Below are 17,051 nucleotides of genomic sequence, written 5' to 3'. Positions count from 1 at the left end.
TCATTCAGCAGAGTATGGATGACGACCACGGACTATTCTAGATTGTCCTGTGGAACACTAGCAGGCTCATTACCTGTAGGTGTTGTGAACGACGTGTTCACCGGTGTACTCTATCCCCCACATGGTTGCCTTTAGGACACTTATTGTTGAGGAAGCCCCTCTGCAGTAATGTCCGTCCTGATGAAAAATCCTGAAATAGGTTCCTTATAATAGACGTTATTTTTAGGAACGTAAGGTGAGGATAACGGGAATGGGTAATCGGGTTTATTGTTGATTGTTGAAATTAAATATAATTATTGTGGGTTGAAAACCCTATATGCTCACCAGGCTCCCAAGCCTGACCCACTCAGTTGATTTATTTTACAGGAAGTGGCGCAAGAGCTTAAGATGGGCGAACATCAAGTTGTTTTGTTTACAAGTCTGTATATGTATATATTTGTTGAATGACTTGTAATGCTATCGTTTATGCTTTATGATCTGTATCGGAACATGACATCCCGACTTTTGATTGTGAAATGAAATCATATTTCTTTATGAAATGTTTTGATAAATATCTATTTTATCATGTTTTGTTTTTGGGAACAAATTCGGCATCTCTTTTAAAATTAAAAGGATTTACTCTGAAAATTATTTTAAAAAGCATAAATGAAATCGGACTTTTCTGGCCGAGATTTTGGGGATGTCACAGTTGGTATCAGAGCATTAGTTTAAGCGAATTAGGAATTTGTAGGATTTCTAAACTTAAACTTAGGATGCTAAGTGGAGATTGCGAGGTGTGTGTCTGTTGGATCTTAGACACAAGCACTAGTTTATTTTAGGAAAGTTGCTTAAAATGCTTTTATGTGCTAAATGTTATATGTTGCCATATACGATATTATTTGTTCGGATCTATGGTTTGTTGCCAACCGGATCTGAAGGTTTATGTGTTTAGGATTCTAAGCGTATGTATACGATATTAGAACTAGCATGTAATCGTTTGGAGTAATAAGGTGAAATTATTCGGTGTATAGATCAAAATGGTGAGAACAAGAAGTGGAGTTGGAAATGCTAATGAAAACAGGAATCAACCGCCTAAAATCGAACAAGTACCTGTCGTAGCTGCTGCACCTGAGCCGATAACAATGGCTGGTGTACAAATGATGATTCAAATGATGTTGGATCGTCAGATGGAAGAAACAAGACGCCTGCTTAGGCAGAATCGTGAAGAACCGTCAATTCAAGCGGAAGAGCCCGAGGAGAATGGAGGGCAGTCTGAAGGAGAAAACTTTAGTGGGATCATTGGTCAAGACGAACAACCAGTGGTTAGACGCAATAACCAGTATGGAGGAAATGATGGTCGTGGGTGCAAGTATAAGGATTTCATGGCATCCAAACCACCATGCCTATCCGGAAGCCCGATGCCGGTACAAATTATGGACTGGGTCTCTGAAATGGAGACTATGTTTGAAAGTTGCGAATGCAGCAACAGGCAGAAGACCGCTCTTGCGATCCCTCTGCTAAAATCTGGCGTGTTAAGTTGGTGGAAGCTGTTAGCTGACTCTATGCCCAAGGGAGAAGCAAGCAAAATGTCTTGGGAAGACTTTCTGGAACAACTAAAACTGCAATACTGCTCCGAGCAGGACCTTCTGGAAATCAGTAATGAGTTTCAGAATTTGAAGAAAGGGAAATTGAGCGTTACTGAATACGCTACAAGTTTCACGGAAAAGATGAAGTTTATCCCATATTTGGTGCCTACAGAACTCTCTAAGGTCAACAAGTTTGCCCTTGGACTACAAGCGGACTATGGTCCAATGGTTAAGCAAGCAACCACATTGAAAGCCGCCATCTGGGCTGCTAGAAATGTTGAGACCCAGATCAGGGAAAAAGGTCTAGAAAGGTCAGAGGTTGGTGAGAAAAGGAAAATCGATGGATTTTCAGGGTCCAGCAAGAAAAGTAAATTCTCGAAGTCTAGTTCGAGAGGAAGTGGAGGAAAAGTAGAGGCGAAATGGTGCGACAAGTGCAAGAAGAAGCATCATGGGAAGTGTGGCGGGGAAACCACATGCTACAAATGTGGAAAGCCAGGGCATTATGCCAACGAATGCACCTTCACCAAGAATGTTTGTTATGGTTGAGGTGAGGAGGGGCACATCTCAAGGGATTGTCCGAAGAAGAAGGAGGCAGCAAGACCCAACATTCCGCCAAAGCCAAAGGCGAGAGCATTCCAGATGACACTGGAAGCTGCTAAAGATGAAGCTGATGTCGCTTCAGGTACCTTTCTCGTTAACAAATTGCCTACCCAAATTTTATTTGATTCTGGAGCCAACTACTCCTTTATATCGCATGAATTTGGTAGAAAACTAGCTTTGCCTATTGTGAGACTAGATAATGCTTTATTAGTCGAAGTTGCTAGTGGCAAGATTGTACCTATTAGCCATCGTATGAAAAACATCTTAATCGACTTGAATGGGAATAAGTTCCGCGAGGAATTATTGCCTATCGAACTTAATGGTTTCGACATCGTGTTGGGAATGGATTGGCTTAGTGCCAATGATGCCGAAATTTTATGCAAGAAGAAAATAGTGAAAGTGAATCCGCCTGGAAAGGAATCGTTTATGGTGTATGGAGATAAACGCAGAGTAAATTCTGGAATCATTTCTCTAATGAAAGCCAGAAAATGTTTGACCAAGGGATGTACATCATACTTAGCATTCGTGATCGATGCTAAGAAGGAAAAGAAGGTGATGCAAAATATTCCTGTTGTGTGTGATTATCCGGAAGTATTTCCCGAAGATCTTCCTGGATTACTGCCTGATCGACAAGTGGAATTTCGTATTGACTTGTTTCCTGGAACAACGCCAATTGCAAAAACACCTTATCGATTAGCACCGACGGAGATGAAGGAGCTAATGATGCAACTTCAGGAGTTATTGGACAAAGGTTTCATTAGACCTAGTTCATCGCCCTGGGGAGCTCCGGTGTTATTCGTAAAGAAGAAAGATGGAAGCATGAGGATGTGCATTGATTACCGAGAGCTGAATAAGGCAACAATAAAGAATAGATATCCGTTGCCGAGGATTGATGACCTATTCGATCAGCTACAAGGTTCAATTTATTTCTTAAAGATCGACTTGAGGTCAGGATATCATCAGCTAAAAGTAAGAGAGCAGGATATAGAGAAGACCGCATTCAGAACCCGATATGGACACTATGAGTTTTTGGTTATGTCGTTTGGACTAACCAATGCTCCAGCAGCATTCATGGATTTAATGAACAGGGTTTGTAATCCGTTCCTTGATAAATCTGTGATAGTGTTCATTGATGACATTCTAATTTATTCAAAAAGCCAAGAGGAGCATGGCAGACACTTACGAGAAGTTTTGGAAGTCTTGAAGAAGGAGAAGTTGTATGCGAAGTTCTCCAAATGTGATTTTTGGATTCGAGAAGTCCAATTCTTGGGTCACGTGGTCAACCAAGAAGGTATAATGGTTGATCCAGCAAAGATTGAAGCTGTAATGAAGTGGGAACAACCGAAAAGTCCCACGGAGATTCGAAGCTTTTTAGGATTAGCCGGATATTACCGAAGGTTTATCCAAGGCTTTTCTTCGATTGCTAATCCATTAACAGCTTTGACCCACAAAGGAGCTACTTATGCTTGGAATGATAAGCATAAAGAAGCATTCGAGAAGCTAAAGAAGAAACTATGCGAGGCACCGATACTTTCTCTACCCGATGGAGTTGAAGACTTCGCTGTTTATAGCGATGCATTTGGTGTTGGATTGGGTTGTGTTTTGACCCAAAGAGATAAGGTGATCGCGTATGCATCTCGACAGCTGAAAGAGCATGAAAAGAACTACCCGACTCATGATTTGGAGTTGGCAGCGGTAGTTTTCGCTTTGAAAATATGGAGGCATTACCTCTATGGCACGAAGTGCAAACTTTTCACTGATCATAAGAGTCTCCAATATCTCTTTAGTCAGAAAGAATTGAATATGAGGCAACGACGCTGGCTGGAACTACTTAAAGACTACGACTGTGAGATACTTTACCACCCCGGTAAAGCCAATGTTGTCGCTGATGCTCTCAGTCGGAAAGTCAATCTTGAAAGGAGAAGGCCAAGAGCGTTGAGAATTGAAGTTGTCTCGACTATTTTGGAAAGTATAAAGAAAGCTCAAGAGGAAGCTTCGGAGAAGAATGACCGAAAGGAGGAACGTTTGGGCAAAACGTTGGTGTTCGGTGTAAACAGTCACGGACTGAAGGTGTTCCAAGATCGGATTTGGATACCTAAGACAGGAGGAGTCAGAGATCTTCTGATGGAAGAAGCTCACAAGACCATGTACTCAATTCATCCCGGTAGCACTAAAATGTATAGGGACCTGAAACCCTATTATTGGTGGCCGACGATGAAGCTCGACATTGCGAAGTATGTGGCCGAGTGTGTGACTTGTGCAAGAGTCAAGGCACAACATACGGGAGTTTAGAACCATTGCCTGTGCCTATGGGTAAGTGGGAAGACATTACTATGGATTTTGTCACTAAACTGCCCAGAACAAAGAATGGTCACGACATGATTTGGGTGGTCGTCGATCGATTCACTAAGAGTGCGCATTTCATAGCAGCCAATGAGAAATGGTCTATGGAAAAGCTTGCGAATTCTTACGTGAAGGAAATTGTGAGGCTTCACGGTGTTCCGCTAACAATTGTGTCGGATCGTGATAGTCGTTTCACCTCAAGATTTTGGAAAAGTCTACAAGAGGAATTGGGTACCAAGTTGGGGAACTCACTAAGCTTTGTGCTTACAGTGTTTGATGTTATTTGTTTCAGGTACTAGTGACAATCGCGGGAAGGCACCGGCTTGATCAGTACACACGTATGGGAGTTATGATTTTGAGATCTTGGGATTTTGTATGTACTTGAATTGGATAATTAAATATGGTTGTTTTCTGAATATTAATGAATTATGTTTTATAAAAAATTTAAAAATTTTGTTTTGAAATTTACGGTGTTACATATATTATACTATTTTACTCACATTTATAATATGTATGTACCAGATAAGTTTGACCACGTTGCAATTGAAAATGAAGTTGTTCCTATTGTAATTGTTGTGACAAATGTTAAAATCTAAGACGTTGTAGGTACACACAACACCATCTCAGATAAGAAAAAGTAACCCATTGAAATACGTAAGCAAATTTAACCATACCCTTAAAACACTTTAATCTTACATGCACATTGATGCTTGGAACAATGAGTGCAAGTCATTTTACATCAACCCACAAATTCTAGAAACAAAGACACTACTAGAAACGTACGTCAAACATATAGATTACTCTCCTTTATGATAAACATTTATAGTCACTGATTTAAAATAATTGCAATTACACGAACAATCCAACTCTTTCAACTACAATACAAGGTCCTACAATATCAATATTTGACATGAATAGAAAAGTTCACTCCGATTTGCTGGTGCACACCTCATACATCATTGCATACTTCAACTTATAATTACTACAAATACACAACAATAATGTTAAGACCATAATTACAAGAGAAACCTTCATTGTAATGGCATCCATAGTACATTTCAGATTTGTGGATACCTGGTATCTACGAGGTTCTCTGTCCAAAATGCAAAAGACCAACAATGAAACAAGGAACTACTTGGGTTTGTACCACAGATGGAACAACTGACAATCCAAACTATGTGTGAGTAACTGCATCCATATAAATATTGAAACTTTAACTTCATATTAACATCCACTATTTTGAGTACTATGTACAATTACAAACTCTTAGCAACCATTACCGGTTCGAGTGACTCAATGAATGTAACTTTGTCCGACAATGGTATGCAAAAACTCACTAGTACAACATCAGACAAGCACATACAAAAAAATGAGCACAATAAGAGAAAAACAAAATTACCACCTACCATTACTAAGTTCAAAGGTCTATCTAAAAAAATGGTTGTTCAATTGATGAAAACCTCTACCACAAATAATGTATGGTTTGTTGTCATTGATGTCGAAGGAATTACTACCCCCAATTTGTAGAACAAACGACACCAACCACACAAATTGAAGTCACCTCCAACATCGTTGATGTGTATCTTACATCATCATCAACTCCACATCAGTCAAAGGTTGCAAGAACCCTCACATTTAAAGATTCAGGTAAGACATAGCTTGTAGTTTTTTCGCCACATTACATACCGTAACACATTTGTATGTAATGACAGAGCCTGAGCAAGACATCATCATCATCACAACACGCACGTTTCGCAAAGTACAAGACTCATAACAACCATACTGTTTGTCATCATCCGTTTTTGTTGTTACAATTTCAACAACGTTGACACTTGTAAATAACTACGTATATGTAACTTATGCAAGACACGTCTGAAAAACCAAACAAATAACACTACCATGCGTATAAATCTTATTAACATGCTTCCGTCTTATAGACAAAAACAACTCCAATTAAATAGAACACGGAGTTAATATTTTATTCAAAACATCAAACTAACAAATAAATGTGCAAGTGAACAAGAAAAACAAAATGAAGCTATTTACTTACGTTAAACAATTTCACCGTGTTTAAACAAATGATCCAATACAAAAGTAACACATATAGACTAAAAAAAACAAGAAAACAAAAACTTATGTTTTGTACTGCCCCATTAAAAGCATGGCTTTTTCCTATTTATTAATAAAATGTCAAATCTCAATCTATGATCTTAACCCCAAAAGTTTGACCCAACGTCAAACTCATTAAAAAAATTAACATGTTAACATTTTGGTTTAGCCACGCTTTCTTCTCGGCAGGTAGTCACTGGGTGGCATAAAAATCATTCATGTGGTTGGAAACAAATTCTCCCCCATTGTCGCAACGAATTCTTTTTATCAAATTTCCAAATTGTGTCTTGACCAGATTGTGGAAATACTCTAGGCGATCACCCGCCTCAAATTTGTGTTTTAAGAGAAAAACCCAGACGAATCAATTATAGTCGTGGTGTGTGTCGAATGCAATTGACACAAAACAATACAAACAGATAAAAACCAGGACTATCAAGCCTAATTTCATTTGATGCAATCAAAAAGAAACATAAGATGATTAACAAGAACATTCCATTACCAAAGCAAGATAGTTTCATTTCAATTTCAGAACTTTTCAGCTAGAAGATAATTACATCAGGGATCCCAAAAACCAACGAAGAGCCAGATTACTACAGATACTAACAGACCAAGACAATCTAACCGCTAGTGAACTTTGTCACGGCCTTGGTACCTTCAGAGACAGCATGCTTAGCCAACTCCCCGGGAAGTACAAGTCTGACTGCAGTTTGAATCTCCCTCGAAGAAAGAGTGTGCTTCTTGTTGTACCTTGCAAGCTTAGATGCCTCTTGAGCGAGCTTCTCGAAAATGTCGTTGATGAAGGAGTTCATGATGCCCATTGCCTTACTAGAGATACCAATGTCAGGGTGAACCTGCTTCAAAACCTTGAAGATGTAGATCTTGTAGGTCTCGACTGATTTCTTGTGTCTCTTCTTCTTCTTATCTGCTCCCGCAGCCGATGCGTCTTTCGGGAGTTTCTTCTCTGCCTTGGGCTTCTTCTCAGCCGGAGCCTTTTCCGCTACTGGTTTCTTTCCGGCAGCTGCCTTGGGTGCCATTGATACACAGTTGGAGGGAAAATGGAAATACAGAAGATGTGTTTGTAGGAGATGAATTCGAAAGGTAGGATGCGTTTGTTGGCGTATTGGGATGTGTTTATATAGCCTGTATAAAACTAATCTGATTGGTACGATCAGACTGACGCGGATCGTGATTACTGGCCGTTGGTTTTTAGAGAATAAATGAAGACAATGATAGTAACAAAATGTTTTTGAAAAAAAACATTTATAAGAGAGGCATAGTTTAAAAAAATTTATTAGGAGTTTCAAAATTATATCTTTCTAATTATTTAAAGTATTTTATTTATTTTTGCTATTTTTTTTTAATATACTTTTTTTCTCTTTAACTTTTTATTATAATTTTTTTTGATGGCGTATAGTTTTATATAGATAAATGAGAGAACCTATGTAATGTATAATATACATGAAATTTTAGAAAAATATTTTTATATGTATATAAGTACGCACATTTGAATGTGAACGCCGCAAAAATAAAATAAATGCACAAAAAGAAAAAAATCAATTACTTTTTTTCTTATCCAAAATACATATTTATATATTTTTTTAAAATTATTTTAAACTATGATTGCATATTGAAATCAACGAATTAAAAATTATTTGTGTGTCTTGCAGAAGAATAAAGAATATACCAAATTTAGGGATACATAGTGTTGAACATATTTGACATAAAATATGTTATTTTGTTTTGGGATTCTGTTGATATTGGAGATAATGACTCCGTTACAATTTCAAAACAACAAACAAATATAGAGGGTGAATGAGATAATGATGAAATCAATTTAGATGACGATGAGACTCTTTTTCCAAGTTTTCCTGAAAGTAGTTCAACTAAGAAAGAAGTTTAAGAATGTTTATAATATTCGCTCAACAAAGCATAAAACTTCAATATATGAGAAAAAAGTATATGCTATATTAGATGTCATATCAACAAAAAATGCATAAACTTTTGCTCAAAATAATCTCTTCACAACAATAGCAGATTGCATGATTGTTATCATCAAATTTCCCGATTTCGTTGAAGGTTTTCAAAAGTATTCACAACCATTGTTTGTCTTCACCAAAAAACAAAATCGTGAAGCTTTTATGTTTCCAACTAGTGATAATGCAAAGATCGAGTTTGTTAAGTTACTAATGAAATAATGATTTGTGAGTTGACATCATTTCTTATTTTTTTATGTCTGACATTATGTGTTATTTTTTATGTGGTAACCGTTGACATTATGTAATCGAGATGTTATATTATGTGTTATTGTTTATCGTTATAAATCAACATTTTATATTGTGTATTATTGTTCGTTATGTAATCGGTATTTTATATTATGTGTTACTGTTTGACAATATATTTTTATATTATGTACGATGGATAGTGATGAATATAATTCAACTGATGATAATGAGGAATATTGGGTGGAAGATGATAGATAATTCAAAATGTTATGTAGGTTAGCTCTGAAATGGATAATACTAACTTGTAACATACGTAGGCCATATCACACTTCATACAGCACGGGAACATATTTATTAAGAAATTATTAAATGGCCATGTTAGATGGTGTTACGAGATGTTTAGAATGCATGTATCAGTTTTTAGGCAATTATGAATAGATCTTGTTACAAAATAAACAAACACGATATATATATATATATATATATATATATATATATATATATATATATATATATATATATATATATATATATATATATATATATATATATATATATATATATATCGGAGTACACCACACGTGACGTACCGAATCTTCATTTTCCTTTTTGGACGAGTGGTTAGTATAAATTTTTATTAACACGAGTTTCATGTTTTATATAAACCAAGAATATCATGTCTAATTCCATTGGATACAAACAATATGATCAAAAGCAAACATAAAAAGAACGGTCAACCAAAAACATTCCATTGGCAAAACAAGATAGTTTCATTTCAATTCCAGAACTTTTCCACTACAAAGTACTTACATCATAAATCGCAAAAACCAACGAAACCCATGTTACAAGAACTACCAACAGATCAACACACCCTAACCGCTAGTGAATTTTGTCACAGCCTTGGTACCTTCAGACACAGCATGCTTAGCCAACTCCCCGGGAAGTACAAGTCTAACTGCAGTTTGAATCTCCCTCGAAGAAAGAGTGTGCTTCTTGTTGTACCTTGCAAGCTTAGATGCCTCCTGAGCGAGCTTCTCAAAAATGTCGTTGATGAAGGAGTTCATGATGCCCATTGCCTTACTAGAGATACCAATGTCAGGGTGAACCTGCTTCAAAACCTTAAAGATGTAGATCTTGTAGGTCTCGACTGATTTCTTGTGTCTCTTCTTCTTCTTATCTGCTCCCGCAGCCGATGAGTCTTTTGGGAGTTTCTTCTCTGCCTTGGGCTTCTTCTCAGCTGGAGTCTTTTCCGCCACTGGTTTCTTTCCGGCAGCTGCCTTTGGTGCCATTGCTACTGTTAGAATTGAAGTGAAAATGGAAATTGGGAGGATGTGTTTGTAGAAGAGGAATACGAAAAGCTTGGATGTGTTTGTTGATGTATTGGGGATGTGTTTATATAGGCTATGTAAAACTGATCTGATTGGTTGGATCAGACTGACGCGGATCGTGTTTACTGGCCGTTGGTTTTTAGAGCACGATTGAACGGTGGATGTAGCGGATCTCGAAATTTTTGAAGAGGTTTCAATTTCTGGCGGTAAAATCTTTCTAGAACTTAAATTAGAATGAAATTCAAATCTTTTAAACCACATATATGTGGTGATCATGTCTTCTACTCCATCAAGTTTTTTTATATTTGTCGGTTTACGAATAAATTTACATTCATTATTTGAATACAAACATTATAATATAATATTTTTTTAAAAAAATTGCATGTTATATATTTTTTCATTAGGCTTATCTTTATAAATATTATTAAAAATGTCATCCAAATGAATATGTTTTAAGATATATATCAAAAAAATATTTACATCATATTAATTTTTTAACTTTCAACCAATTACACCTTGTTCTCTTGATTAAAAAATGAGGAGTGGGAAGAGAAATAAGGGGAGGGAAAGGAGTGAATGAGATGGAAAGAGAATATGGATAAGATAAATATGTTCTCAAGTATAGGAGGGAGGGGGAAGAAATTTTGTTGTCGGATGACGCTTTCACCCCTAGTTAGGGTTTATACAATCCAAAATGCCTAACGTACCTAGCATACGTCCAACGTATTCTTCAAAACGTCACCGTTTCGCTTAATGCCCCTTATGCCCAACATATCATCCAGGTACACCCAACGTAAGGGCCAAAGTTGTAAAATTATAATTTAAATGGTAGAAAGAGAAACTTAACGGGACCCGAGTGTAACAATATATATATATATATATATATATATATATATATATATATATATATACACACACACACGCTAGCCGTTTGCCCGCGCAAAGCGGCAGCGGCGAATAGTTTTTTTTCAAGCAATTAGTTCCATTCGGATACATGTTATATTTCTAAGAACATTTGCATCATTATCGATCGGTTTCACAAAAATAAAAAGTGCAATGTCAAAACCAAAAAATATTATGGCGGTGGATTCTATAGAGGAAAAGGAGAAGAAGATTTGAATTAGTCTCCAGTCAACTATATTTTATGCAAAAAATTAGGGAACTCCAATTTGAATGAGTTTTTAAATTTCAAACGATTTGTCAAAAATAAGTGTTTCAGATTTCGAATGCACCAGATACCAGAGAATAAGTATTTTAGGAGTACAAATTGGGTAAAAAATGATGAAAATACTAATTTAATCCCTAAAAATAAGGAAATATTAATTTAAATGTGTTTTTAATTATTGTATCCTTAGCATTATCATTTGTAAGATATATATATATATATATATATAATAATAATATTATTATATTAATAGTTGGTTGTACTTTATGTTTAAAAACTTGAACGTCTTAAAAAAAATATATATATATATATATATATATATATATAGAGAGAGAGAGAGAAAGAGAAAGAGAAAGAGAGAGAGAGAGAGAGAGAGAGAGAGAGAGAGGGAAAGAGAGAAAGAAAGAAAAGTGAATATACCATATAAGGTATATAAGATTTGTGGTATGTTTGGGTTAGATTTTTTATGTTAAAAATGATTTTCAAGAAAAATGTACTTATTAGCTTATTGTGTTTAAGAAAAAACTAATTTTAAAAAGTATTTGGATGCGAAAAGCTGTTCTTTTTCATGAGTAAATTGTTAAAAAGATAAGTTTTTTCAACTTTTTGAAAACTTTATTTTTTCCTATCCAGAAAATTGTTTTAAAAAAACGATTTTTAAATACACAAATATTTTTTAGCTTATTAGCTTTTTAAAAAGCTAAAAAACTAATAAGTTTTTTTTAAAGTATTCCAAACACCCACTAGGTACTAAAACCCATAATATTACATAGCTTTTGTATCATATATCCATTGTATTTATCCAACGTTCTTAAATTTAACTCATAACTTAATTTACTTTCATGATTTTAAAAATTTCACCATTATCAATGGGCGAGCAAAACTGAACTCGAAAACCCAAAAACCAATAAAAACCGACAAAACAGAAGCCAAAAAAACGAAACCGATGATTTGATTTCAAGTTTTTTAAAAACATAAATAATGGGTCGTTTTTTGTTTTACTATATATAAAAACCAATAAAAATCGAACCGAACATATAATTGTATATAAAAAATACTTGTTATATAGGTATAATATATTGTTGTTTTGAAAAATCATACACAAATATTTAGTATATCACTAGTTGAGGCGTTGAATGTATTAGGCAAACCACCAAGGTTTGAATCTCATCGTCTCCATATGAAATTTTTTATTTTGTTCATCAATTATGAAATTTTTTATTTTGTTCATCAATTTTATCCCACATCCCTTGTAAGTTCCTTCTTTAATTTATGAAATTTATGAACTTTGTCCCGCATCGGCCTTCATGTGAAATTTGCCCTTTCTTCATCTCTTATATAAGCCAATACCAACTTACTAATTCTCAAATTTAGTTTTGGAGTGGGTTTGGATTTAAACCTGAAACTAATATGGAAAAACGAACAAACTGAACCCACTAGTTTAGGTATTGGGTTGGATTCTATTTTTTTTGAAAATCAATAAACTGGTTTTGGGTTCGGTTACCTAAAAACTGACCTAGAACGTCTCGTGTTTACCTCTACCATTTATCTTCCTCTTACACTATATTTTTCTGCCGAACACCTACTAGGCTACACATATCATAGTTGCAAATGAAAATTATGTAAGAGGAAAATAATTGTAAAAAAAGTTAAAATTTTGGAAGCAAATCAAGTTACGAGTTAAATGTTAAGAACTTTGGACGATTACAATGTATATATAATTCACACCCAATCTAGTAGCGTAAGTTTGAGTACCTAAAACTTATATATATTATTGAGTATGTTCATTTTTCCTCTCTCTCAATAAAATTAGTGTGTAGAAAGGTGATCATTTATGTTTTTTTGTGAGTGAAAAGTAAATGGGTAAAAAATTGAGGTGACATAAAAAATAAAAAAAAAATAAAAAAAGTGTGAAAGGGTAAGACTATGTTTGGTGCATCACAGCTAGCTTATTTTTTGAACTTTTTTATGTTGTCATGTTTGGCAAGTCAAAAAGTAGCTTATAAGCTAGCGTTTTGAAAAAATTACTTAGAATAACTTTTTTATGAGTTTTTTTTTTTAATTTTCCAAATTTACCCATTAATTAATTACAAAAACTACTCTTAAATGTCATTTTATGTAATTTTATATATTTCAGTTAGTTTTACCAAACATCATTTTTTATCAGTTAGCTTTTCAGCTATCAGATATATTTTTATTTAACAGCTATTTTTTCAGCTCGTACACCAAACATAGTTTAAGTATAAGTACGCATTGTGGTCTTATGGTGGACATGCACAAGTCAGATTATAAGAAAAAAAACTTATTTTTTTTATGTCAACTTTTTTATCGAAAAATAAATAAATATAGCGAATTTCATAATTTTATCATCTTTCCATAATCATCCATATTTATTTAAAAAAAAATTCTTTAAAAAATTTGCTTTGTTTTGTCATATATATATATATATATATATATATATATATATATATATATATATATATATATAGGATGTCCAGTTAGCAATCTAAATGATTTTATACTTCACTTTTCAATATTCATATCGGTAGTCTAAATTAAAATTTCAACTTTTTTACACCCATACGAGGGTCTATTTAAACAGTATCAAAATTTATGAATTTTGATATATATATCAAAATTCATAAATTTTGATACTGTTTAAATAGACCCTTGTATGGGTGTAAAAAAGTTGAAATTTTAATTTAGACTACCGGTGTGAATGTTGAAAAGTGAAGTATAAAATCATTTAAATTGCTAACTGGACATCCTATTTACTCAATCCGAGCCTCGTATTTTCCGTCCAACTCGTCTCGTATTGCCCGTCCAACTCAGCTGTTTATTTGTTAGATAAACGTGAGATTCAGGATATTCCATCAAGTCGTCTTAACGAAAAAAAAAACAATCTAAGCCAATCATACTTTAAATCAGTTCATAACTGCAATCTTAATGAATTCCCTTTTCAAGATATATTTCTTACAATGTCTTCCATCTACATACTTGACATGTACTTTGTTGCTCCCCGCCCGTCTGGTTCCTTGTCAGGTGTGGTGTGGTGGCTTTTTTGGTTTATATTTATAAATCTATTTTTCTGTTTCAAAAAAAAGCATATCTAACCTCATCAAGACCTTCACATCGACTCCTTAAAACCAACTTCAACAGCGAATGTGGCGGTTTGATGTTGGTGATTTTAAAAACAATTGTCTTGATTTTGAATTATATAAAATATAAATAGTATTTACATAACTAACTAAAAGAATGATTTCTTTAAACTTTAAGACTAGTTTTCACACATTTGTCATGGATTAAAAGTTTTAAAAATCTTATGGGACAAGCTTCAAATTACAATACTTGCTTTTTTTTTTTTTTTATTTCAATAAGTTAAGAATCGTGTGCAACTTAAAAAAAATAAAAAATAAAAATAAAAATAAAAAAATAACATTTTTTTTCAATACTCGTCCATGATATTTGTTTCTCTAATGTAATTTAGCAATAATTTTTTTTTTGGAAAGGGAACTTCCCTAACATTGAATATAAAATCTAATTATCCAGATTATGTCAAATGGATTGTAACATAAAGTTGTACATCAACTTTTTATAGCATAACTTTATTTATCTTCCTTTTATAATTTATTAAAACAAACACAAAAGGCCTATCTAAGACCTTATAAAGTTTGCTACAGCCTTGGTGCCTTCCTGCACAGCATGCTTAGCCAAGGCTCCATGTAGCACAAGTTTGACAGCAGCCTCAATTTCCCTTGCCGATAAGGTGCTCTTATTGTTGTATTTTGCTAATTTAGAAGCTTCTTGTGCAATTTTTTGAAACATATCATTAACGAACGAGTTCATGATCTCCATCGCCTTATTGGAGATCCCAATGTCACCATGGACTTCCTTCAAGACCTTGAAGATGTATGTTTTGTACGTCTCCACAGGTTTCTTATTCCGCCTCTTTTTTTTCTCCGGATCTTTTCCGATTAAATCCTTTGGGGGGTTATTCTCATTTCTAATGTTCTTTTCACTCGATGCTTTCTCCTTTCTAATCGATCTTATAACCATTTCTAGATAGAGAAAGATATAGAACAAGATAAATATTTGATGAAAGAGAGGTCTTATTAGAAAGAAATTAAAATGCTTAGCTGTGTGAAGTGAGGTTATGTTTGATATGTTTATATAGGAAATTGTGAGTTGCTTTGATTGGTCGATTAGGAAAGACACGGATTATGAAATTTAGCGGTCGCATCAGTTAGATATGAACGGTGTGGATTGAATCTCCAACCATTGGTTCAAATAAGTATAAAAGATGTGCATTAAATGACTCGATATATGCAAATACGTAATATATATGAAATCATATTTTGATATTAAAAGTCTGGAATTTTGTCAGTTACATAATTGAATAGTAATATCCACATATAATTTAACATTAAGGGGGCGTTTGGTTCGCATAATAATTTTCAAAATGAATGAAATTTGTTAACTGAGTTGGAGTATAAAGTCCTTGGGGTCATTTATGTGTTTTGTTGACATATAATGAAATATGTTTTTAGTTGGGTTGTAGATTTGTCAAATGAGTTGGTTAATGACTTATGTAATATGACCAAAGTACCTTTTTATTATATTAGTGTGGGTGTGGGTATGAATATGTATGAGTGTTTGTGGTATGAGAGTGGGTGGGAGGGTAGGAAGGTTTAGGTGGGAGGTGTAGGTGTGGGTAGGGTAGGTGGGTGGATATATCATTGAGGTAGATATGGGTATGCAGGTGATGGGGGGGCGGGGGTTGGGGTGGGCGTGAGTGTAGGTAGGATAGGGGAATGGTTGGAGGCGGGGTTAAAGTAGAGTGGGCGTGTGTGTATAAAAAATTATGATAGATTATTTTAATTTGATGAATCATGGCTAAAATAAATATTATTTTGAGCAAATTTAAAAACTTTATTTTAAATAAATAAGTGAATAAGAGAAAATTAGTTATTTAATTATAATTATTAAATAGATAAGAGCAATAACTATTATTATTATTATTATTATTTAGATTTGAAATCATTAAATTTTGGAGTAAGGATTAGTAATGACAAATTAACCAAACTCATCATGTAGTCTTGAATTAGTATAAGGACTGATTTATAAGGGTAATTTTATTTTAGGACATTAGTTATAGTCATAAAAATTTATTTAAAGACTAACATAAAAGGCGGACTCGCTTGGAAATAAAAAATAGACTGACTAGAATTGTCAAATGACCAGAGTGTTATGTTAACCAACCATCTTCTCCCATTGAAATGGATCGATTATGAGTTAGAGAGTGAGAGCGTAAAACGACAATTTCATGAGTTTGAAGGAAATAAAAGTAGACTTAAGGTGCATTATAATGTGTTGTGTGCTAAAAAGTGGTTAACAACTCAAGAGATGCATCGCCTTTCTCAATGTCTTTGTAAAAAATGATCAAGGTTTTTGGTGTGAAAAAACCAAATTCAAAATCATATTAATTCAAAGTACATATGGATGATTCGAGTCTTAATTTATTAATCCCAATAATACTTTCCTTTTTACCAATCTATGCTTAAAACATGCTTTAAATAGTTTTTTTGAAGCTTCATGACACAATAATGGTAAATGTTGATTTTGACACCAATGTTATGGAAGTAACTTTGTTTCAAAACTAATTCCATGTTTCTAATCTCATTACAAGCCAAGAAATCCATTATTTGCTTATATCGGATCC

At 34.0% G+C, this 17,051-nt stretch overlaps 3 protein-coding genes across 3 annotated transcripts; all 3 read right to left on the bottom strand.

Annotated features, from left to right (window-relative positions):
• Positions 1-7,112: 7,112 nt before the first annotated feature.
• LOC145008545 (histone H2B.3-like) lies at positions 7,113-7,717 on the bottom strand. Its single transcript, XM_078967136.1, has one exon. It carries the CDS (start codon positions 7,649-7,651, stop codon positions 7,235-7,237), a length of 417 nt encoding a protein of 138 aa, XP_078823262.1. The 5' UTR covers positions 7,652-7,717; the 3' UTR covers positions 7,113-7,234.
• Positions 7,718-9,590: 1,873 nt separating this feature from the next.
• On the bottom strand, positions 9,591-10,215 carry LOC145008544 (histone H2B.3-like). The gene has a single exon (XM_078967135.1). The coding sequence runs from the start codon at positions 10,126-10,128 to the stop codon at positions 9,712-9,714; it is 417 nt and encodes a 138-aa protein (XP_078823261.1). The 5' UTR covers positions 10,129-10,215; the 3' UTR covers positions 9,591-9,711.
• Positions 10,216-14,986: 4,771 nt separating this feature from the next.
• On the bottom strand, positions 14,987-15,388 carry LOC145009468 (histone H2B.3-like). The gene has a single exon (XM_078968158.1). It carries the CDS (start codon positions 15,386-15,388, stop codon positions 14,987-14,989), a length of 402 nt encoding a protein of 133 aa, XP_078824284.1.
• Between the last annotated feature and the right edge of the window lie 1,663 nt (positions 15,389-17,051).

Source organism: Lactuca saligna, chromosome 8 (assembly GCF_052625555.1).
Source record: "Lactuca saligna cultivar CGN05327 chromosome 8, ASM5262555v1, whole genome shotgun sequence".
Taxonomy (NCBI): Eukaryota; Viridiplantae; Streptophyta; class Magnoliopsida; order Asterales; family Asteraceae; genus Lactuca; species Lactuca saligna.
The sequence above is the reverse complement of the archived record's forward strand: the minus strand, read 5'-3'. Positions and strand labels throughout refer to the sequence as shown.